Raw genomic sequence first — 24,665 nt, 5'->3', positions numbered from 1 at the left:
GAATTTTTACCTCTAGAATGAGGGTTTTTTGCCTTCCTCTGGATCAACTCAACTCAATAGGGACTTATTAGGGTTATAGGTTGAACTTGATGGACTCTGGTCTTTTTTCAACCTTATGTTACTATGTATGTTACTAATTTACATTTAAAAAATGGCCACTAGTGGTCCTAATTCAGTCAGCCTGTGCTCGCTCCCTGCCTGTCAATCAGACAGACTGGAGCGAGTACTGAGAACAGAGGATGCGCGAATTGGCTCCCTGGCCTCACACGCAGGCCCCGCCTCCCGGCATATACACGCCACTGCTGCTGCCTCAGGACTGTCCTGCACTTTGTTATGATAGTGGGGTTCGGGGGTGGGGGGCTGAGAGCAGGGTTCGGGGTAGCGCTGCGGCCATGGCCATAAAGTTTTTGTTTTCAACACAGGGTGCCGCCAGTTGTTTCACCACTACAACTCCCAGCATGCCCTGACAGCCAATAGATGCCAGGACAAGCTGGGAGTTGTAGTGGTGAAAGAGCTGGAGGCACCCTGTATAGATGAGCTAAGGGCGGAAGTCGGCCCCCACCCCAGCAGGCATTCGTGATGTTGCACCTGCTGGGGAAGTCTGTCTGGTAAGTGAACACACTACCAAGTAGACAAAAAGGCATTTCACAGATAGTAAAAAAATAAAAATGTAAAGGCAAGGAGGGGGTTAGGGATAGATGGGCAATAGAAAAGGACAGAAAAAATAAAATAAAGGCTGGTGGGAGCTACTCTTTAATGCATGTTTTTGTCTTTGTGACTACTGCAAAAAATATAGGCACGGGTTAAATAGAAAAAAAAAAAATATTTATATATATATATATATATATATATATATATATATATATATATATATATATATATATATATATATATCTATATATCTATATATATATATATATATATATATATATATATATTTTACTGCCAAATGCAAAGGAGCATTTAATATGGTCAATGTTTCACATCCTCCTCCATATGTTCTTCCCTTTCTGTTGACTTCCCATTTCTTGCTTCTTCTTTCTTGCTAAGCCACTGCCTTCCACTTCCCAGACAGGTGTTATGCATCTAAAGCCAGCTACTATAGGACAGCAGTAGGTCGAGCGTATTGTAGACCTTAGTTAGAGTATTATAACAGAATGTGCTCTACAACAGGATCAGATTGCCCGGGGGCCTCTACTGGCTGATTCCATCTACTCAGCACATTGCTGTGCAATGAAACAAGTCACGCTGAACAAACCTGTGTATAGTATTCCAGCTGAATAGATGAGCTAAGTGACCTGGTGAAAATAACCTGGCACAATCACTTGTGAGGCCTTACAGCAATAACACACAAACAATCAACCCCTCTGTGACGCCTTGCAATCAATATACATCCAGGCAAAGGTCACCCGCAGCAACTCGAGGTCACATTCTGCTCTAAAACACAAAAGTTGAACGATGCAGCCGCCATAATAAAGCACATTATGTTGTATAAATGTTTGCTCTACCATCAAAGCCAGTATATAAAAGAGGCTTTTAGGAAGAGTTACAAACATTTGCATGCAGTAGATTCCAAGAAGGCACTGCTGAGAGCCGCTGGGGAAGGGCATTATGAGATAACACAAAGCATATTGTAGCTAATCTTCCATACTTTTCATAAATGCACAATTCCCTAGCCCCACATACATGAAAACAATTGCACCTTGTTATAGCCCAGTAGACCTTAAGGTGTAACACTCATTTCAGGATAATCTCTCATGTGTGTACATGAGGAGCAGCATTCTATGTGGTCATTATATTACTTGAATATGGCACCAGTTTTACCCCTGAAGGCTTCATCTTTAAATGTCCACTTCCCCGGAACTCAGCTTTTTTCATAGTCTGAATGCAGGAATAACAAGAGATCCTGCTTCACTAAATCTCTGTAGCAAACCATCAAAATCTGCAGCAGCATGGAGGACATTATAGAGCAGAACTGAGCTATAAATCCAGCACTGGAGTGAGACAGGAAAGTCTAGGCTCACACTAGATTTATGGTTTTAGGTCACAGGTATTTTTCAGCTTCCCGCAAGGATAGGGTGTTGATGTATACTGTGACATACAACAGTGTGCACCAGTGATTTCTGTAACCCAAATATAGTCCCCCTACGTTCGGGCCACTTTCCTCTAGCATTTGCTAATTTAACGATACTTAAAGAAAAGTATGGTATGCTGCGCTATTGTGTCCCCTTAAATTAGCGAATGGAAGTGAAAATGTGCTCAAATGTAGTAACATGCTGACTATGTTTGGGCTGTGAAATGGCAGCAGATACCTGTGACATACAAAAAACAGCATGTCTGTCTCTCTGCACTCCCCCTTCCCCCAATAGAGTTCTATGGGCAGCGTAACCTTGTTTCTCAGTGAAGATGAAAGTTCTTGGTCTCTCTCCTGTAGAGACTTATGAGTGAACAGATAAAAAGGTAGGGGAAAAAGGGGCCTGATAGGTGGAGAAAGATGACATTTTCTTAAATGAGCACCTTTAGTTGCAGCTAGGTTGAGAAGGGCAATGAGGTACTAGGTCAAGATAACAGAAAAGGTTTTCAAGTACTCACTGCTTAGGCTGTCAGGTCAAGGGGTTTTATTACTTTTTAATGTATGGATTTTAGTAGTTACTTCTGGGTCTGAAACCAGTGAAATATTTTTTTTTAGATTACAGAGTTCCACATAATATGACCTTAAGTCGTAGGCTGTTTCTTTGGGGTTGAAGACTTGTGTGTGCTGCAAAAGATATATTAGAATTTGTTATATTTGCTTGTATTATATGCTATCCTTATCTATTTTAGGTCATGCTTCAGCTCCAATCTTGCTCCTTCTGGTCCCCTACTGCTCATCTCTTATGCTTTCTTTCAAGATGAGAGCTTTGAACAGGACCTGCCCACTTAGCTGATCACTGGCCAAGATAGGACACTGTATTGGCCACTGATTGGCTGAGCAGGTAGGTTCTGCTCCTAGGTGTCTCTCTTTGATTCTCAACAGCCCCAACAATATACCGTATACATTTTTGTGGCCACACTGGAATAACCCTTTAAAGCTAAGAACAATCGATAAATCTAAACAAAACAGGAAATCACACAGTCTAGTCATATCACAAAGTAACATAACACATTTTTCTGTCATACATAGCTTTGGAAGTACCCAAGTTAATGTATTAAGGAAAGGTATTATGCTTTATTTGCTGATTTGCTTCTGCTTGTAGCGAGATCAGAGCAGTGAATGGAAAAATGAATCCCTTTGTGCTTGTTGGCAGTCTGTCAACTGATCAAATATTATTTTATAGTAGAATGTACCCTGAGCTCAGTAGCAAATTACAGAGTGCCAGAAGTAGAAGACTATCCAGTAGCAACAGTAGAAAGTGTCATTTCAATTAGAGATTATAAGAGTCACTCACCATTCACACTCAACTGCTTGAGTTTTGAGAAAGCAGTCTGAATATCCTGAAGAGTTGGGAGACCATGATCCAAGTCACATTTGTAAACATCGCTCCTTAAAGGGTGACTACGAGTGATTCCACCACAAATCCTAGGCAATGAAAGTTACAAATATTATAAAAATAATTATATTAGAAAAGTCTATGAGCTGGGGATTTATATTACTCCCTCGGTGCATGATTTCGTTCCCTGTAACCTGACTCCCTTACTGGATAAGAATTCCCAGAAAGTGGCGGTCTGGTGTAAGCTACCGCTTTCAGTGGTAGGCTGGACTAACTTAGCAATGGTTTTGATGCCGCAACCCTTGTATGTTTTACAAAATTCCTCAGTGTGGATTATGATGGCTCACTTCCAGAGGATACAACGTCTCTTTTGACAATTGGTCTGCGGTGGTGGATCGGCTAGAATCAGGCTCGAAACTTTGCAGCGTGGCCTCACAGTTGCACCAACTCTGGGTCTGGGCAAATGTTCACATGCTGGGTCCTACAGGTAGGCTATTCATGACTAGGTATGGGGGTTGTGTACCATTGCATATGTTGGAGATTAGTGCCCTTACTAGGCCTCCAGACTCCTCTCCCACTACTCTGCTTCAATGTAAGCTCTGGGGTCATACTCGGAAGCTGTTAGATATTTTGGGTTGTACAAGGTACCCTCCATTGTGGCGCAACCTTGGTCTGCCTGCTTTTTTCTCTTTTATGGATGCTGGATTTTGGGAGAGGAGAGGTCTCTGCTGCTTGGAGTAATTGTGTACCAAGGGGGTTTTGGGGATCTACAGGAGGAGTTTGGCTCAACACATTCATCATTCTACCGTTACACCATGTGTATGAGAGGCAGTGTAGGACAATGCCACTAACTATTCACACTAACATGGTGCTAGATTTGGTGGTTATGAAACGGAAGTCAGCTGGGATTATATCATGGTTGTATGGGTAATTGTTGAGTTTCCATCATGAGCGGTTCCCCTTGACTGTTCGTAGCAAGTGGGAGAGGGATCTTGGTTCTCTAACTGAAGAGGACTGGTCTACTGTACTGGCCCCTTATTTGTCTTTGTAGGAGAAACAGTTGAGACAATCTACTAGCTTCTGACAAAGAGTTTATAAGACTCCTGTGTTCCTGCATAAAATCGGGGTCCGGTCTGCCTGTCCAAGATGTGGTGCGTTGGAGGCTCATGTGTTCTCCCCTGTGTTGGACCTGGTTGTGTGGTAGTATGAATTTGCTCGCCTATATTTTGGTGCTGGCCCCTATGAGTTCCTGTGATGGTTATGTTGGACAATCTCATTGCTTGCTATATATTTTTATTCTGTCTGCGTTGTTGCACCAGATGCCAATAGTAGACTGCAGATTTTAGATGTCTTGTTTGTGTGGGGTTTTTCTGTGGGGAATGTGGGTTGTTTATCTTCTGTGTGTTAAAAATAAAAAAAAATTAAGTTTAATAAAAATTATCTGATTTAAAAAAAAATAAAAAAATGAGCAGGACAGGCCATTAACTATGAGCAGGACAGGCCATTAACTGAATATCAAACAAATGTGAGGGTTATGAACTAAAAGTGAACAAAAAGATGAATCTGCAAGTGTACATGACACAGAACTGGATATCTCTCTGCGTGGCTCCACAATGAACCTCCACTGCAGTCATGAACACCACTCACCGTTGATCTATCTTGCGTTGCTGTAACAGGTCTTTGATGTAGGACATCCTCACCAGGGCACTGCCATTGGAATGATTCCAGCACCACAGCTGTAGAAAACAAAGGCAATATCCTCTTAAGGCTCTAATACTGTTGTAAACGCATGTTTAATTCAGATGCTGGGGTCAACAAGTTTTAGTTTATTTTTAATATGAATCTTTTAAATGATAAAAATAGTAAAAACACCAACAGCTGTAAATAAGTTTATGTTATTGCCTGAAAAGGACATCAATGAACACATACTCACTGGCATACGTCGACCAAAAAACGAATAGGAATACTGCTTTAGATCCGTATCTGCCAGAGAGGAGGGGACGACAAAATATTCTGGAAGGCTTCAAGAAGATAGAAAATATTTCAAAATTAGCTGTTGGCCGCTGCTATTAAATCCTGTGATCATTACGGTAAAGCAGTGTGCACAGGGCCAGCACAGGTTGTAAAACACCAAAACTCCACAAACAAAATGATAATCTGAAAAAGTATTCTTTGCAGGAACCTTCAATAAAGAAATATGAAAACAAAATACAAGCCCACTGTGCAGTACTTTTGACTTCGGACTAATTTTACACTGAAACAGAAGTAATACTCTGTACTGAACCTTTAAGATTAATTTGGATTTGGTTTGGCGTTGCACAATAATTCACGTCATACTAAGAGATAAAATGATGAAATTGCCGATTAAATGTCCTATTATTTGCAAGTGGGTGTAGTCAAGCCATATCTGTATTTGAGCGAGACTCCTATGAAACTGGAAGGACAGCTTTCCCTATTGTTGTTTACTAGCGTGACCATAGAGTATCTGATAATAATACACTTCATACCAATAATAATACCCTTCTTACTTTCCCTTCCACCTATTCACAAGCTGTATAGAAAGTGTATATAGGAACTAGAAGAGAAGGATGTAGCCTGCAGAACTAAGGCCCTGTTTAAACAAAAGGATTTTGCACCAAAACCACATCCCATTGCTTTCAATGTCATATCTCAAATGCTGAGGGAGAATAGTGAAAAACGCAAAGACAGTCTTTTAGCTTTAATTGGAATGGCTTAGTATATCAGGCCTATATGAAGACAAGTGAAATCTGGAGGCAATAAAGACGGTGAGTAGAAGACATCACGGCCATATGTTGTGCGAAGACCATCACTACAGTTGGAGTGGATTTTAGCGCAGAAGACTGACAAGCTCCATGTCCCCGCCAGAATTATACTGCTAATTAATTCCTAACACAGAAAGCAGAAGGATCCTGGCTGCTAATAATTGTTAGTGCAGATCAGATTATTTCCTCCGCTATGTGGTTGTGTGCGAATGAACATTCCAGTGAGGAATCAGTTCTGGATTCTGTGTAATTTCTTCGTATTAAGGAAGCAAGCATATGGCAGAAACAAAAAGGAGCTTAAAATAGACATCCTTAAATGGCTTAGCTCTAATCTGCCTTGCAGAGCAATCTTCACGAGTCTGGATACTGGTTAAAGACTGAGAGACATTCCAAAAGCACTGCACCATTTTGTGGATATCTAGACACCTGCTCTAAACAAGAAGTTACCTGATTTGTATAACTTTAATATAAACTAACAAGGATAAGTTGGCCAGCACATACTGATACCAAAACTACTGCATGAACCTGGCATACAGGTGCACGCTGCTAGGCTGAATATACATAAACAGGAGAATACAGCAGCACACTGTTAGCACAAAGATACAGGTGGGATGGTCCAAACTATTTGGCCGCCAAAGTGTGAGCTAAGTACTTCACTTTTTCACTTTTTGCATTATACCTATATAGAATTTCATGTTTTATCTGTATCTTTGTGCTAACAGTGTGCTGCTGTATTCTCCTGTTTATTTAATATAAACTAGAGATATCCTCCATACCCCCAAACAAACAGACATCTAAAAAGGATAAACAGTATGCAAAATGTTGGCTTGTATCTTCAGCAATATTTATCAGCATGGTTCAGTACCAATAGTTCTCAATTTCTCATACTATGGTGTAGAGCAGTGGTCTCCAATCTGCGGACCTCCAGATGTTGCAAAGCTACAATTCCCAGCATGCCTGGACAGCCAATGGCTGTCCGCGCATGCTGGGAGTTGTAGTTTTGCAACATTTGGAGGTCCGCAGGTTGATGACCGCTGGTGTAGAATAACTCAAATCTACAAGTAGCAAAGTAACCAAACATTGCTATATGATATCTAAGCACAGGTGAGGCAACAGTAGAGAGAAATTAACTAAAATAAAAAATAGAGGAGTGCAGAGGAATGTTGACTAGCAGACCAACCAGATTGCTTCTTTTATTTCTCAGAGGCCTTTTCAAAAGAAGCAATTTTAGGTTTCTTTTACAAAGGTTTTGATAAATCTCCCCCTATAAAAAATTTTCAAAATATAAAATCACACACAAACATCCATAATGATAGTCTACAATTATAGGGAATAGATAAAAGTGGGTACTGTGGATTGCGCTGCTCTCAGAACTGTCTTCAAAAGACTGAGATTATAGTTTCAACAATTTATTGACACCCAAATTATTTAAAACAACTACAGTGACAAATTTCCTGAGGTAGAACTTCCTTCCTCAGATTCTGGTTATAACCGCAAGCTGAAGAAGGGAGTTTATCCTCCCAAAACGTGGTATGGTCACAATTGTTTTCATTATTTTAGGCGTCAAATTATTGATGCTATAATCTCAAATTCTTCTGAAGATAACAGCAGCGACATCCACAGTACCAGATTTTCTATATTTCCTACCATTTTTTATTTGTTTATTTATTCTTACTTAGAAACCAGAAGAGGCATCCAGCTCATAAGAATTCCTGATGATTTCATGCTCGAGGTGATATGCTCAAACCCAAGGTTTATTTAAAGGGGTACTCTGGTGAAAAACAAATGGTTTTCATATCAACTGATGCCAGAAAGTTAAACAGATTTGTAAATTACTTCTATTTAAAAATCTTAATCCTTCTAGCACTTATCAGCTGCTGTATCCTACAGAGGAAGTTGAGTTGTTCTTTTCTTTCTGATCACAGTGCTCTCTGCTGACACCTCTGTCCGTGTCAGGAACTGTCCAGAGTAGGAGCAAATCTCTATAGCAAACCTCTCCTGCTCTGCGCAGTTTCTGACACGGACAGAGGTGTCAGCAGAGAGGACTCATCAGACTGGAAAGAACTACACAACTTGCCGCAGCTGATAAGTACTGGAAGGATTAAGATTTAAATAGAAGTAATTTACAAATCTGTTTAACTTTCTGGCACCAGTTGATTTGAAAACATTTTTTTCCCCACCAGAGTACCCCTTTAAAGGCGAGATTCCACTGCTACTGGGGGGGGGGTACACAATCGCGGGCAGATTTCCTTGGACCCACAGAATTACACAAGGTGCTGCCCTTCTTTATGTTTTAGCCCTCTCTCTAGTATACAATATTTTAAAAGGTATACAAACCTTTTTGAAATCATATATCCTTCATTTACTGAGCAAACTCTCCATTCAGAGGCCCCGGTTCTTTTGATCTCTCTGTCCCAATCAGAATAGGTTTCGTACAAAGGAGTCTTTGGACCGGTATCTCCTCCTCCTGGATCTATTCCATTTATTCTGTCTCCTGTAAATAGAGTTGACATTTTTATTTTCAGTACACTGTCCAAGACAAAGTAATTTCATACAGATGCGTGTAAATAGCGGTACAGAAAACAGCAGTGACAATGGCAGTGACAGTGAAATGAACGTACATTGAAAGAGCATACAGTCTAATGGATAGACAAATTTACTGCTGGAGAATCATTCTAAAGAAAAAATGTAAAACCACAGATCCATAAGAAGAATTCTGAGGCTGCAGGGTTGTATCCACAGCCACAGCTTCCCAGCGTTTTGTCTGTAACTTAAACATATATTAAAAGGAGTTATCCAGGAATCGGAAAACAGAGATCATTTCTTTCAAAGGCCGCTCTCTGTCTGTCTCCAGGTTGGTTGTGGTTTTGCAGCTACTTTCCATTAAAGTGAATGCAGCCATTTTGTAATACCACACCCAAAGTGGAGACAGTCTTTGGAAGAAAATAGGTCTGTTTTTTGATTCCTGAATAACCCCTTTAATGCCTTACATCATATGAAGAACCTGACAGTATGCTAGGCAGCGCTGAATAAAAACAAATCGGCAGGATTCATGCCCTAACGGTATGTTCAGACTACGGATTAGGCGCAAAATCTCCGCTCGCAGAATTCCGAGGTATGGTAGGATTTCACACCGTGGAATTCTGACGCACAAATCAGCACGTGGAATTCCACGCTAAGTACGTAGTGAAAACATAACCTAAGGATGAATCTACTATAGTTTGAAACAATGGCAGGTGAGAATTCGCATTGTTTGTTGATACTTTTCTACTTTGAAGCCTTGTAAAACATTTGTGATAGTTTAGAGCAGTGTTTTCCAACCAGGGCAGCTCTGCTATTGCAAAACTACAACTCCCAGCATGCCCGGACAGCCAAAGGCTGTCTGGCCATGCTGAGAGTTGTAGTTCTGCAACAGATGGAGGCACCCTGGTTGGGAAACGCTGGATTAGAGACTGGTATTCCCAGGAATTGGAAATACACGTGTGTACAGATTGAACCTACATTTACCAGTTAAAAATCTTTACCAGCTCATTAGAGAATTTAGTCTCTAAAAATCAGCTACATTCACTTCATAATATGCACTCCTTGAACAAGAGATTTACCATAAATCTTTAACATTCATATCTATATTTGTAAACACATTATAGACATTGCAACGTCAGTATACTTTACTGGCGACGGGTAAAACCTAAAGAGAGTGCTTTGACTTTTAAAAAGGATGAATAATCAATATAAAAAATGATGACCAAACTGATGTAAAATGTAACTGTCATTTAAAACAACTTTGCATAGTCTAACAGTACAAGCCAATATAAGAAACTGAATAAGATATAATTTATCAGAGAAAAGGTTTCCTCCACTCTCCTAAATTCTTATCCATTCATCGCTAAGGGGAATCGGCCTTCAGGACAGGTTTTTAGCTTTATGGAGAGATCAGTAAGCACTGCTCATGGAGATCTCTAGGCAGGAGAGGGATGACGAGTGAGGAGGAGAGAAAGTGCTGGGAGAATTACAGAGACTTGGCAAACCTGTTTCACAGGAAGTGCAAAATTCACAGCTTAGGGCTGCTCAAGTACTGTTCTACTGTATAATGTCCTCCATGCTGCTGCTACTTCTGAGCGTTTGCTTAAGACAGGTAGAAAAGCAGAATCCCCTGTTTTTGTGTGTATGTAGTGTATGGGGACCATTATGCAGGCTAGTCTTCATCTACTCCGGAGCTAAGCTCAGAGAAAGCAGACACTAAATTGGAGCCTACAGGGTGTTAACATTTGGAAAACTGTAATTTACTAATTATATAATAGCCAAAAATAGTGCAGCTCCTCATGTATACATATAGGACAGTGTGCGCTCAAAAGTTACCTAAAATGACCGTTACATATTAATGGAATGATGTTATAGTGAAGAAAATCACTTTACAGTCACATTCTTTAACCAAAACCCAGAACACCAGGTTTCTAAGACAACAGCTGTAGACACAGAAGCTGCATCTAAACCTACCTTGATTGTTATACATCTTGGCAACATACTCAAAAGCAAAAAGTAGCTGAAGATCTGTTGGCTGCGAGTAATGTGCTAATGCAAGACAAACCTAGGACAAAATATATGAAGAATTATCAGTTTTGGTGTGGAAATAAGTTCTGGACAAAGTTTGGCATACGACATATGCAGGAAAAGTTTACCAAACTGCATGCACCAAGTTAATAGATTTTTCTGAAAATACATCTTGTGTGTCTGAAACATTACCAATGGTGAACATGACAGTATTGGTAAATTCTCCCCAATGTGTGCAGATGGGAATTTTTACTATAAAAAAATTAACTATTTTAAGGGCCAAGTAAACCACAAGCGTAAACCCATGATGCTAGAACTTAGATTCTAAAACCAAGCTACAATTCCTCATATTCATCTACATTCTGATAATAAGTTGCCAAATAAGTTGATAATAAGTTTATTGTTCCACACAGTGAGGCTATGATATGTCAAAATTTTTTATCATTTAGGGTCTGGGTGGTCACTAAAAAAGGCGGGAGGAGCACACTTACATGGATGGCGCAATGGACATCCTTAAAGAGGCTCCAAAAGGCGAACTTCTCATTAAAAAAAAGCTGTGCAAATTTCATGCAACTTAAACTATCTTATTTGCTTCCTAATGTGGTGGCTCAGTGGTTAGCACTTCTGCTTTTAAGCACTAGAGTTATGATTTTGAACTCTACAAGGTCAACATCTGTGTAGAGTTGGTATGTACTTTGCACTTGTGTGGGTTGACGCCACTCTACAAAAAAAAGTGTTAAAGAGGTTGTGCAGCGAAAAGTAACTTATCCTCTACCTACATACAAGTGATAGTTGTCTGATCATGGGGGGGATTCGGGGAGGGGATCTGGCTGCTGGGACCCCTACGATCTCCTGAACGGGCCCTAGGTCTCTCAGAGGCACAGGCTCCATTCATTCTGTATAGGAACACCAAAGAGACCCAAGTACTGTAGTCGAGCATGTCCACTGCTCCCATAGAGAATGAATGAAGCATGTGCCATCCCCAGCAAGTGCTCCTCTGAGAGACCTTGGGCCCATTCAGAAGATTGCTGGTCTGACCGCCCGTGATGAGAAACGTATCCCTATCCGGTGGATAGGTTACTTTTTGCTGTACAATCCCTTTAAAATAGCTTATTATGAACCCTCCTTTAGAGCAGGCATAGACAACCTTTGGCACTGCAGATGTTTTGGACATCATCTTCCATGATGCTCCTACAGCCAAAATGCTGCCAAGCATCATGGAAGATGTAGTCCAAAACATCTGCAGGTTGCCTATGCTTGCTTTAGAGTGTGTATTAGAGTCCACTGGCAATGTGTCTGTAGTGTACATTCAGCATATGCACTTGGATATGCATATGAAGAATGTCTCAATAGGCCACTACGGTGCCCGGCTTACGATAAACGTGTCCTACAATGCGTAAACTGGATGAATCCCTATGCACATGGCATAACAGTGAAAATGTTAAAAAGTGGTATTTTAGGGGGTGATCTTCTCAATAAAGACGACAAGTACGCACAGTATGCTGGAACTCAAAATCTTGTCACAGGAAACCTGGATAAGAAGGTAATCTTCCCGGAGAGGTGCGCTACAGAGAGAACCATGCGTGATTTTACTTAGACTCAATGCCAAAGCTGTTTCTGCTCGTAAAGAAAGGGATTCCAATTTTAGAATTCCTAGAGAATGGCTCATAATGGAATTTTCTAATATTACAAAATGAAAACCAGTTGTATGGTTGTTGTAAATGAAGATATAGTACATTACTACAGGCCAACCTCTACACTGCACTCTATGGCCAGGATTTAACGGAGAGAAATTTACCGGCAAACATATCTATGTAGATCAGTTCTGGGAATCCTGGCAAACTCATTCATTCCATATCGAGCACGCTTATAGTAAACCAATACGCTGAAGCCAAGTGTGATGCTTTCAGGAAGCACAGATGAATAATTCTGTTGTTCACCCTTTCCTGAACTCCAAAAACACCAGTTTGGCAGGTTGGATTGAGCGAGGGAACGGCACTGAGCTGCCAAAGGAAATGTTGTCCTACGTGATTTCCAGAACACAATTTTAACTTGTCCGTGAATGAGTCTTATACGGAGCTGGGAATGCAAGTGTAATCCAAAAAAAAGGGAATTGGCCTGTACATGGTTTTTCACACTACTTTTAAACACAAGCACAGGTGTTCACGTTCCAAGCATGTACATAGAGCACTATGTACAGACAGCATTTAGAAACATTCTAATGCACAAGGGCTCTATAGTTTCATGTCATAGGAGAACAGAGGGTGCTAATAATAGGCCTGCCTGCAATAGATTAACATTTGACATAGCTTTATTAGGGCACACCTGATAATTGAGCGACTATTAGAGCAATATTGAGTATCCACGGTATATCAAAATCTACTTCTTTATGCTCATTTGATGATCTATGGCAGTTGTCTCCAAACTGTGGACCTTCAGCTGTTGCAAAACTACAACTTCTAGCATGCCCGGACAGCCAACGGCTGTCCGGGCATGCTAGAAGTTGTAGTTTTGCAACAGCTGGAGGGCCACCGTTTGGAGACCACTGATCTATGGCATTTAAAAGGGGTTAAACCAAAATAACTTATTCACAGGATAGGTGATAAGTAGAGATGAGCGAACTTACAGTAAATTTGATTCGTCACGAACTACTCAGCTCGGCAGTTGATGACTTTTCCTGCATAAATTAGTTCAGCTTTCAGGTGCTCCGGTGGGCTGGAAAAGGTGGATACAGTCCTAGGAGACTCTTTCCTAGGAATGTATCCACCTTTTCCAGCCCACCGGATCACCTGAAGGCTGAACTAATTTACGCAGGATAAGTCATCAACTGCCGAGCCGAGAAGTTCGTGACGAATCGAATTTACTGCAAGTTCGCTCATCTCTAGTCATAAGTATCAGATTGGTGGGGGTCCAACCCAAATTAATAAGGCAGCAGGGAGAATCTTCGATTACTGCTACATTCACTTGCTATGGCTTCTAAATCTAAAAGGAGCAGGTCCGGAGGCTGAGTGTAATCACTGGCCTTAGCGGTCATATTCAAGAGCAAATGGGCCAAGCGATTGACTACAACGCCCCTTGCCGAATGTACAGGGACGTCATCAGATCAGTTCAAATAAACAGCAATGGTAGTAAACTGGGAGAGGTCCTGCTATTGCCTGCCCCGGGGTAATTTTGTAAAGGGGGCTGGAAATATATGAAGCCGCTTTACACAGAAGGTCCTTCATGATAGGTGTGGTTTACAAAAACAGGATATACAGCAAGTTTTTCTCCAAAGGAATAGCATAATTAGACACACTTCCACAGTCCCAACCACCGACTCTACCTTTTTTGCACTTTCTGGGCCGGACTCATCAAACCGAAATCGGAGAATGCGGAAGTCTTTACAGTAAATTATCAACTCTGTCGGGTTGAATTTCAGTTTCTTGTTAGAGGAGAGGATCTTTTGCTTTCTTTTGGTGTCATTTACTTAAAAAAAAAAAACAAAAAAAAACGAAAAACAGCAAAGTCAATTACGGTAATACATGTGAACTCAGTTTTCATGTGCAGGCTTTGATTGGTGTAATTTACAAAACCGTTATCCCAACTATATTAAAACCAGTTCACATTGTAAATATCTGTAAAACTATAGCACAAGAGAAGAACATATCCAGCGCAGAGTGCAGTGAATCAGGAACAATTTATTAGAGATCACATTGGTAGCACAGTAACACCAACACGTTTCGGGTCAAACAGGACCCTTAGTCATGCCATGACTAAGGGTCCTTTTTGACCCGAAACGCATTGGTGTTACTGTGCTACCCATGTGATCTCTAATAAATTGTTCCTGATTCACTGCACTCTGCGCTGGATATTTTCTTCTCTGGAGCTATTGTTGGACTGGGAGCACTGCCGGTTAATCCGCGCACAGGTGTGCATGTTCAGCTGAGGTGAGCCGCTAATTTTGTCTATATCTGTAAAACTATATGCAATTTCTTTGGAATAAACACTGTTTTCATGAAGTGAAAGCCAGTTGAGAAAAAATAAATAAATAAAACAGCACTGCGTTTAGCGCCTCTGTCAAATGGAGGGTGCTCTGCTTCCCCAGGTTAGACTCACAACCTCTTGTCAGATATGCTTCCAAAAGTAGAAAAGCGGCACTCCATATAGGCATGAAAAAGTTATTTTATTCACCCATCCATGTTACAAAATGCAATGTTTCAGCCTCTCCATGAGGCCATTCTCAAGGCTTGAGAAAGGCCTCAGAGAGGCTGAAATATAGCATTTTGTAACATGGAAGGGTGAATAAAATAACCTTTTCATGCCTATATGGAGTGCCGCTTTTCTACTTTTGAATGCATTTTTTTAATGCAGAATTTCTATAAGAAGCACTAAAAGCAGCATATGACAAAAGGCAGTGCATTGCAGTCCCATGAATCTACACAATGATTCTGGAGAGCTGAAAGGGACATCACAAACTTAAGATGTAGCTGGCTATGGTGAACATATGAAAAATGCCAGAATAATGCTGTCTGACAGCATTGCAGCAAAATTCTGGGCTAATATTTACACTGAGAAAAAGACCCTGTAGTTTTGCAATGCAGCATTTGGTTACTAGGCACTTAAATGGGCACTCATCAAATTTTGCTATTGCACTCCTTATGGTAAGTTTAAAAAAAAAAAAAAGCTGCCTCTAGATGTATCCCTACTAGTCTAGAGCACATTTCCCCCCATCTCTTGCACAAATTTTGGATTCCTGCTGGCCTGGCAGAAGTCCAAACTCAGGAAATGCTGAGGGGGGGTGTGCAGCCTTAGCCAATGAGAGCTCATTTCACACACTGAACTGCTCTGGGCTGTGTATAGCAAATAAAGGGAGGAAGTTCTCCCCTGTATGGCTTCAGATGAGGTCACGCCTGCTGGGTAACGCCCCTTTGAATCTGACAGACGAAAATACAGAGCAATAGGTAGAAAACAAAACAAAAAAATTTAACAAGATCGTGACAGGTACTCTTTATCCCCTTAAGGACCCATGACGTATGCATACGTCTCCGCACCCTGGGCTTTAACCCCTTAAGGAATGAGCCCTTTTTCACCTTAAGGACTCGGCCATTTTTTGCAATTCTGACCTCTGTAACTTTAAACATTAATAACTCTGGAATGCTTTTAGTTCTCATTCTGATTCCGTGACATATTCTACTTTAACTTAGTGGTAAAATTTTGTGGTAACTTGCATCCTTTCTTGGTGAAAAATCCCAAAATTTGATGAAAAATTAGAAAATTGTGCATTTTTCTAACTTTGAAGCTTTCTGCTTGTAAGGAAAATGGATATTCCAAATACATTTTTTTTATTCACATTTCCAATATGTCTACTTTATGTTTGTATCATAAAATTGATGAGTTTTTACTTTTGGAAGACACCAGAGGGCTTCAAAGTTCAGCAGCAATTTTCCAATTTTTCACAAAATTTTCAAACTCGCTTTTTTTCAGGGACCAGTTCAGGTTTGAAGTGGATTTGAATGGTCTTCATATTAGAAATACCCCACAAATGACCCCATTATAAAAACTGCACCCCCCCAAAGTATTCAAAATGACATTCAGTCAGCGTTTTAACCCTTTAGGTGTTTCACAGGAATAGCAGCAAAGTGAGGGAGAAAATTCACAATCTTCATTTTTTACACTCGCATGTTCTTGTAGGTCCAATTTTTAAATTTTTGCAAGGGGTAAAAAGGAGAAAATGTTTACTTGTATTTGAAACCCAATTTCTCTCGAGTAAGGACATACCTCATATGTCTATGTAAAGTGTTCGGCGGACGCAGTAGAGGGCTCAGAAGGGAAGGAGCGACAAATGGTTTTTGGGGGGCATGTCACATATAGGAAGCCCCTATGGTGCCAGAACAGCAACAAAAAAAAAAAAAAAAAAAAAAAAAAAAAAAAAAACACATGGCATACCATTTTGGAAACTAGACCCTTCGGGGAACATAACGGGTAAAGTGAACCTTAATACACCACAGGTGATTCACGACTTTTGCATATGTAAAAAAAAAAAATAAAAATTTTTTTTCCTAAAATGCTTGGTTTCCCAAAAGTTTTACATTTTTAAAAAGGGTAATAGCAGAAAATACCCTCCAAAATTTGAAGCCCAATTTCTCCCGATTCATAAAACACCCCATATGGGGGTGAAAACACATGGCATACTATTTTGGAAACTAGATCCCTCGGGGAACGTAACAAGGGGTAAAGTGAACCTTAATACCCTACAGGTGTTTCACGACTTTTGCATATGTAAAAAAAAATTATTTTTTTTTACCTAAAATGCTTCTTTCCCCAAAAATTTTACATTTAAAAAAAGGGTAAAAGCAGAAAATACCCCCCAAAATTTGTAACACAATTTCTCCCGAGTACGGCAATACCCCATATGTGACCCTAAACTGTTGCCTTGAAATATGACAGGGCTCCAAAGTGAGAGCGCCATGCGCATTTGAGGCCTAAATTAGGGATTGCATAGGGGTGGACATAGGGGTATTCTACGCCAGTGATTCCCAAACAGGGTGCCTCCAGCTGTTGTAAAACTCCCAGCATGCCTGGACAGTCAGTGGCTGTCTGGTAATACTGGGAGTAGTTTTGCAACAGCTGGAGGCTCCGTTTTGGAAACAGTGGCGTACCAGACGTTTTTCATTTTTATTGGGGAGGGGGGCTGTGTAGGGGTATGCGTATATGTAGTGTTTTTTTACTTTTTATTTTATTTTGTGTTAGTGTATTGTTTTTAGGGTACAGTCGCACGGGCGGGGGATTACAGTAGTTTCTCGCTGTCAGTTTGAGCTGCGGCAGAAAATTTGCCGCAGCTCAAACTTGCAGCCGGATACTTACTGTAAACCTCCGCCCATGTGAGCGTACCCTGTACATTCACATTGGGGGGGGGAAAGGGACATCCAGCTGTTGCAAAACTACAACTCCCAGCATGCGCTGACATACTGTACATGCTGAGAGTTTTAGTTTTGCAACAGCTGTAGGCACACTGGTTGTGTATCACTGAGTTTGTGACCTAACTAAGTGTTTCACAACCAGTGTGCCTCCAGCTGTTGCAAAACTACAACTCCCAGTATCTACGGTGCATGCTGGTAGTTTTTGTTTGCAACAGCTGGAGGCACACCGGTCGTGAAACACTGAGTTAGGTCACAAAAAAAAACTGAGTTTCACAACCAGTGTGCCTTCAGATGTTGCTAAACTACAACTCTCAGCAGTCACCGACAGCCAACGGGCATGCTGGGAGTTGTAGTTATGCAACCAGCAGATGCACCACTACAACTCCCAGCATGCACTTTAGCTGTTTCTGCAAGCTGGGAGTTGTAGTTATACAACAGCTGAAGGTACATTTTTCCATAGAAAAAATGTGCCTCCAGCTGTTGCAAAACTATAAGTCCCAGCATGCCCATAAGGGAATGCTGGGAGTTGTGGTGGTCTGCCTCCTGCTGTTGCATAACTACAGATCCCAGCATGCCCTTTTTGCATGCTGGGAGCTGTTGCTAAGCAACAGCAGGAGGCTGTCACTCACCTCCAACTGCTGATCCATGCCGCCGCCGCTCTTGGGGCCCCGATCCCAACAGGGACGCCGGGGATTGGGGTCCCCAGCTGCCGGGGTCCTCTTCCCGCACCCGATCACGTCCTCCGGAAGAGGGGCGGAGCGGGTTGCGGGAGTGACCCCCGCAGCAGGTGCCCTGATTGGTCGGCCGGTAAACCGGCCGACGATTCAGGGCGATCATGAGGTGGCACCTGTGCCACCTCACCCCAGCTGGCTATGGCTGTTCGGGGATATCAGAGGCGGCCCCGAACAGCCTGTAATTCCGGGTCACTGGAGACCCGATTGACCCGGAATCCGCCACAGATCGCTGGGCTGAATTGTCCAGCGATCTGCGGCCATCGCCGACATGGGATGTCATCATGACCCCCCTGGGCGATATGCCACGATGCCTGCTGAACGATTTCAGCAGGCATCGGGTACCGGCTCCCCTCCGGCTAGCGGCGGGGGGCCGGGATTTGACAGGACGTACTCAAACGTCCTGAGTCCTTAAGGACTTGGAAAAGGGGCCGTTTGAGTACGTCCTGCATCCTTAAGGGGTTAAGGACCCATGACGTATGAGTACGTCACGGCGTTTTCCAGTCTCTGCCGCTCACCGGGCGGAGATCGGAATGGCATGCCTGCTGAAATCCTTCAGCAGGCATGCCGTGCAAATGCCGAGGGGGGTCCCGGGACCCTCGCATGTCGGCGATCGCCGGAGATCGCTTGCTAAATCACGCAAGCGATCTTCAGCGATTCGGGTCACTTGTGACCCGATGACCCGCAAATACAAGGTGATCAGCGGTGTACAATACACCGCCAATCACCTGCCGTTGCTGGGGAGCGGTGACAATACTGTCACCGCCCCAGCAACGCTGCTATTGGCTGGCGATCGTCCAGCCAATAGCAGAGCGGCAGAGGAGGGGTTAACGATCCTTCCCGCCGCTGTACCCGCTCTCTGTGTTCAGTCAGCGGGTGCAGCAGCAGGAAGAGGACCGTTGATCCCCTCCTCGGAGCTCTGGAGCCCCCTCAGTAGCCGTTACAATAAGGACAGAGGCTTGCAGGGACAGGTAGGTGTAATTAAGTATAATAAAGTGTAAAAAAAAAAAAAAAAAAAGTTAGAAAGAAAAAATAACCCCCCCTCCCCCTAATAGGTCCCCAAGGGTCCCATTAGGGCTTGATCCCTGACCCCGGGCCCTATTAGGGGTTCAGGGAGCTGCATGCGCCATCCCTTTTTTTTGGGCCGCAGCTTTTTTTATTTTATTTTTTCTGATAAAAAGGGTAAAAAAAAAAAGTTAAAAAAATCCCCCCCCCTCCCCTTACCCCCTAATAGGTCCCCCAGGGTCCTATTAGGGTCTGATCCCTTACCCCGGGTCCTATTAGGGGTTCAGGGAGCTGCGTTTGCCACTCTTCCTTTTTTGGCCGCAGCTTTTTTTTTTTTTTTATAATAACGGTGTGTGGTTGATAATCACACACCGTTATATACTGTGATACACCAAGTACCACATACACACTTCCCCACCCCCCACACCGCGGAAAAAAGGAGATGGCTCGCCGTGAATTTTCGGCAGAGGAGGCTTACGCTTTTTTAGCCTCCGAATCTGCCAGTGAGGACGAGGAAGATCCTACTTTTTTGCATTCTTCCTCGCCCTCCTCATCATCTAGCAGTGATGATGAGTCCCCTGTACGGCGGCGGAGACGCCGCCAGGCGAGGCCACGCACCCCCCATGAGAGTGACCCAGTGGCCGACACTAGTACGAGTGGATATGCCGCTCGTAATATGAGTCCGTCCCCCCAGAAAAGTGCACCGGAACCCCCTTCCGATGACCCTGTCTGGAGCCCCCCAGAGGGTTATCAGCCACGGATTCCTGAGTTTGTTGGCGACTCAGGAATCCGGATTGACACGGCTGGATTCTGGACTTTAAGTTTTTTTTCAGTGACAGCCTGATCACATGGTGGAGCAAATGAACTTGTATGCCCAGCAGTTCATTGCCCACCACCCCGATTCGCTTTTGGCCAGGTCCAATGAATGGCGCGCCATTGATGCAGCGGAAATGAGGACATTTTGGGGCCTCACGCTGCATATGGGCCTGGACAAAAAACCAAGTGCTCGTCATTACTGGAGCGGGGACGTCCTCTACTAGACCCCGCTTTACAGTATGGCGATGACACGGAAGCGGTACGAGGCAATTCGGAAATGCCTGCATTATTCAGATAATGCGGCATGTCCGCCCCGAGGTGATCCCGCCCATGACCGTCTTTACAAAGTGAGACCGGTCATCGATCACTTTGGGGCCAAATTTTTGGAGGGACCTCTCGGTAGATGAGTCTCTCATCAGTTTTAAGGGGAGACTCATCCTCCACCATTATATTCCCTCGAAGCGGGCGCGGTATGGCGTGAAGCTCTATAAACTTTGTGAGAGTACCTCCGGGTACACTTACAAGTTTAGAGTATATGAGGGACGAGATTCCCGTATTGAACACTCTGGGTGTTAGCGGGAAACTCGGTTGGGACCTTGTGCACCCAATGCTGGATAAGGGTTACCACATGTACGTGGATAACTTTTATACCAGCATCCCTCTGTTCAAATCCCTTTCCACCAGATCCACGTCCGCTTGTGGGACTGTGCGGAGTAAACAGAGAGGCCTCCCTCTAAATTTGGTCAAGACGCCTATCCCCAAGGTTGAGTCCCGTGCCCTCACCCATGATAACCTGTTGTTGGTGAAGGATAAGAGGGATGTCCTTATGCTCACCACTATTCATGGGAACGGCAGCACCCCTGTCCCTGTGCAAGGTACCGTGGGACCAGTCCTCAAGCCCGATTGTATTCTGTACTACAATCGGTATATGGGGGGAGTTGATCTCTCAGATCAAGTCCTCAAGCCATATAACGCCATGCGGAAAACACGGGCATGATACAAAAAAGTTGCGGTCTACTTGGTACAGGTTGCCATGTACAACGCTTTTGTACTATCCCAGTTTGCTGGCAACACAGGGACATTCCTCCAGTACCATGAAGAAGTCCTAAGGTTCCCGATCTTTGCTGACCGGGAAAGATCAGGGCGGACTTCCCAAGGGTCTGGAGTTATAGGCGCCAGGATCGTCCCAGGCCAACACTTTCCAGGTGAGGTCCCCCCCCTCCCCCAGTGGAAAGAAGGGACGATCCCAGAAAAGATGCAGAGTGTGTTTCAGGAAGGGGATTCGGAAGGACACCACATATCAATGTGACACTTGCCCAGATATTCCGGGCCACTTCATAGGCTGCTTCAGGTAGTATAACACTTCCATGGAGCCCTAAATTTTCCCTTTTCAGTTTAATTTTCCATAATTTGACCAATGTACTAAGTCCTGAGTACATTCCAAAATTTAACCCCCATAAATCACTAAATTGCCCCAAAAAACCTTAAAAAAAAAAAAAAAAACCTGATAAGACCTCTGGGGGTGTTTTTTCAAAAATGGGTCATAGGTCACTGAGTCACTATCATCGGGGACTTTTTTTATGTTGCCTCAAATGCGCAGCGCTCTCTCCACCTGAGTGGGTGCGCATTTGAGGCAACAGGTTAGGGACGGCCACACACATCACATTCCCAGAATGATGATTCATAGCATAGGGTTTGGGGTGGGCATATTTTTTTTTTGTTTTGGCTATGCTCTGGGTCATCATTCTGGCAACATATCCTATTTTATTATGTTTTATAATTTTCTGGCCCACTGTACCCCATATTACGGGTCTCTGTAACTACCCCATTTACGGCCCGTTGTCCCCCATAGTGTTCCCCTATTTTAGGTCACAGTGCTCGCCCCATTAATGCTCCTTGAGGGGGGGGGGGTGGTCCCACATCCTGGCTCCATATCAAGCTGAAGGTCCCTGACTGCGCTCCCACTCAAGCAAGACCTGCTGTGCACCCGCCAAGCCAAAATCATCAAAAAATAAGGTATGTCCTTACTCCAAAGAAATGTATTTACAAATTGTGGAGGGTCTTTTCTGCTATTAATCCTTATAAAAATGTTAAATTTGGGGGGGGGGACACACATTTTAGTGAAATTTTTTTTTTTTTTTTACCACATATGCAAAAGTCGTGAAACCCCTGTGGGGTATTAAGGCTTACTTTACCCCTTGTTACGTTCCTCAAGGGGTCTAGTTTCCAAAATGGTATGTCATGTGGGTTTTTTTTTTTTGCTGTGCTGGCACCATAGGGGCTTCCTAAATGCGACATGTCCCCCCCCATTTCAGCAAAGTTTGCAAATGTGACTCCTTCTCTTCTGAGCATTGTGCCACCCCTGCAGTGCACTTGATGTCCCCTTATAGGGTACCTCCATACTCAGAAGAGATGGGGTTACAAATTTTGGGGGGTCTTTTCTGCTATTAACCCTTGAAAAAATGTGAAATTTGGGGGGAAACACACATTTTAGTGAAAAATAAATAAAACATTTTTACATATGCAAAAGTCGTGAAACCCCTGTGGGGTATTAAGGCTCATTTTATTCCTTGTTACGTTCCCCAAGGGGTCTAGTTTCCAAAATGGTATGCCATGTGTTTTTTTTTTTTTGCTGTCCTGGCACCATATTGGCTTCCTAAGTGCGACATGCCCCCTGAGCAAAATTTGCTCTCAAAAAGCCAAATATGACTCCTCTTCTGAGCATTGTAGTTCGCCCGCAGTGCGCTTCAGGTCAAATTATGGGATACCTCCATACTCAGAAGAGATGGGGTTACACATTTTGGGGGGTCTTTTCTGCTATTAACCCTTGCAAAAATGTGAAATTTGGGGGGAAACACATTTTAGTAAAAACATTTTTTTTTCTTTTACATATGCAAAAGTCGTGAAGCACCTCTGGGGTATTAAGGCTCACTTAAATCCTTGTTACGTTCCTCAAGGGGTCTAGTTTCCAAAATGGTATGGCATGTGTTTTTTTTTTTTTTTGCTGTTCTGGAACCATAGGGGCTTCCTAAATGCAACATGCCCCCCAAAAACCATTTCAGAAAAACACTCTCCAAAATTCCCTTGTCGCTTCTGCGCTTCTGAGCCCTCTACTGCACCCACCGAACACTTTACATAGACATATGAGGTATGTGCTTACTCGAGAAAAATTGGGCTACAAACATAAGTATATATTTTCTCCTTTTACCCCTTGTAAAAATTCAAAAACTGAGTCTACAAGAACATGCGAGTGTAAAAAATGAAGATTGTGAATTTTCTCCTTCACTTTGCTGCTATCCCTGTGAAACACCTAAAGGGTTAAAATGCTGAGTGAATGTCATTTTTAATACTTTAGGGGGGTGCAGTTTTTATAACTGGGTAATTTGTGGGGTATTTCTAATCTGAAGACCCTTCAAATCCACTTCAAACCTGAACTGGTCCCTGAATAGTGAGTTTGAAAATTTTGTGAAAAATTGGAAAATTGCTGCTGAACTTTGAAGCCCTCTGGTGTCTTCCAAAAGTAAAAACACGTCAATTTTATAATGCAAACATAAAGTAGACATATTGGAAATGTGAATAAAAATATATATATGGATATTCCCAATAAAAAAAATTTATTGGGAATATCCATTTTCCTTACAAGCAGAGAGCTTCAAAGTTAGAAAAATGCAAACTTTTCAAATTTTTCATAACATTTTGGGATTTTTCACCCAGAAAGGATGCAAGTTACCACAAAATTTTACCACTAAGTTAAAGTAGAATATGTCACGAAAAAACAATCTCGCAATCAGAATGATAACTAAAAGCATTCCAGAGTTATTAATGTTTAATGTTTAAAGTGACAGTGGTCAGATGTTCAAAAAATGGCCGGGTCCTAAGGTGTAAAATGGCTGGGTCCTTAAGGGGTTAAGAGTATGAAAAAAAAGCCTTTGAACTAGAAGCCATGCGGTCATAAACCATATTTCAAAACCAGGGTAACTGGCCATGCAGCTTAACTAAAGTGTCATTCTGCATGTGTTTAAGTGGCCCAAAGGGGATCTATCACTATATTCTAGATACTCCAAAGTGAAAGAGCTGTTACTGGGTACAGCCAAACATTAATGCATATATTGTAATATAATAATCATAATATAATAATCAAGGTACCTGAACCCCCTCAATGGATCGCGACCTGTCTAGTAAAACAAACAAGTGTGGTTGCTGTGGAATGACCTTAGGGGGGGGGGGGGGGGGGGGGGGAGACTTCACTTACATGGTCCCTGTTCCATCAGGCTGCACACAAGCAGTCTCTCCTCATTGTAGTAAATTACAAAAAACAAACAGCCAAATACTAATACTGAATAGGAAATACAGTACTGAATCATCCAACAATAGGTATACATACCAACAACAATTTGCTCAATACAGGTC

The 24,665-nt window shown here is 42.5% G+C and overlaps 1 protein-coding gene across 1 annotated transcript in view; it reads right to left on the bottom strand.

Annotated features, from left to right (window-relative positions):
* MTMR10 (myotubularin related protein 10) overlaps positions 1 to 24,665 on the bottom strand; it is a 79,388-nt gene that overhangs the window by 20,334 nt on the left and 34,389 nt on the right. Inside the window, exons 4-10 of the mRNA XM_056569823.1 lie at positions 24,640 to 24,658; positions 14,127 to 14,269; positions 10,751 to 10,841; positions 8,591 to 8,747; positions 5,404 to 5,491; positions 5,118 to 5,206; positions 3,429 to 3,559 (exon numbers count right to left, since the gene is read on the bottom strand). Coding sequence (XP_056425798.1) covers positions 3,429 to 3,559; positions 5,118 to 5,206; positions 5,404 to 5,491; positions 8,591 to 8,747; positions 10,751 to 10,841; positions 14,127 to 14,269; positions 24,640 to 24,658 — 718 coding nt within the window. The remainder of the gene's footprint in view (positions 1 to 3,428; positions 3,560 to 5,117; positions 5,207 to 5,403; positions 5,492 to 8,590; positions 8,748 to 10,750; positions 10,842 to 14,126; positions 14,270 to 24,639; positions 24,659 to 24,665) is intronic.

Source organism: Hyla sarda, chromosome 4 (genome assembly GCF_029499605.1).
Source record: "Hyla sarda isolate aHylSar1 chromosome 4, aHylSar1.hap1, whole genome shotgun sequence".
NCBI lineage: Eukaryota > Metazoa > Chordata > Amphibia > Anura > Hylidae > Hyla > Hyla sarda.
The sequence above is the reverse complement of the archived record's forward strand: the minus strand, read 5'-3'. Positions and strand labels throughout refer to the sequence as shown.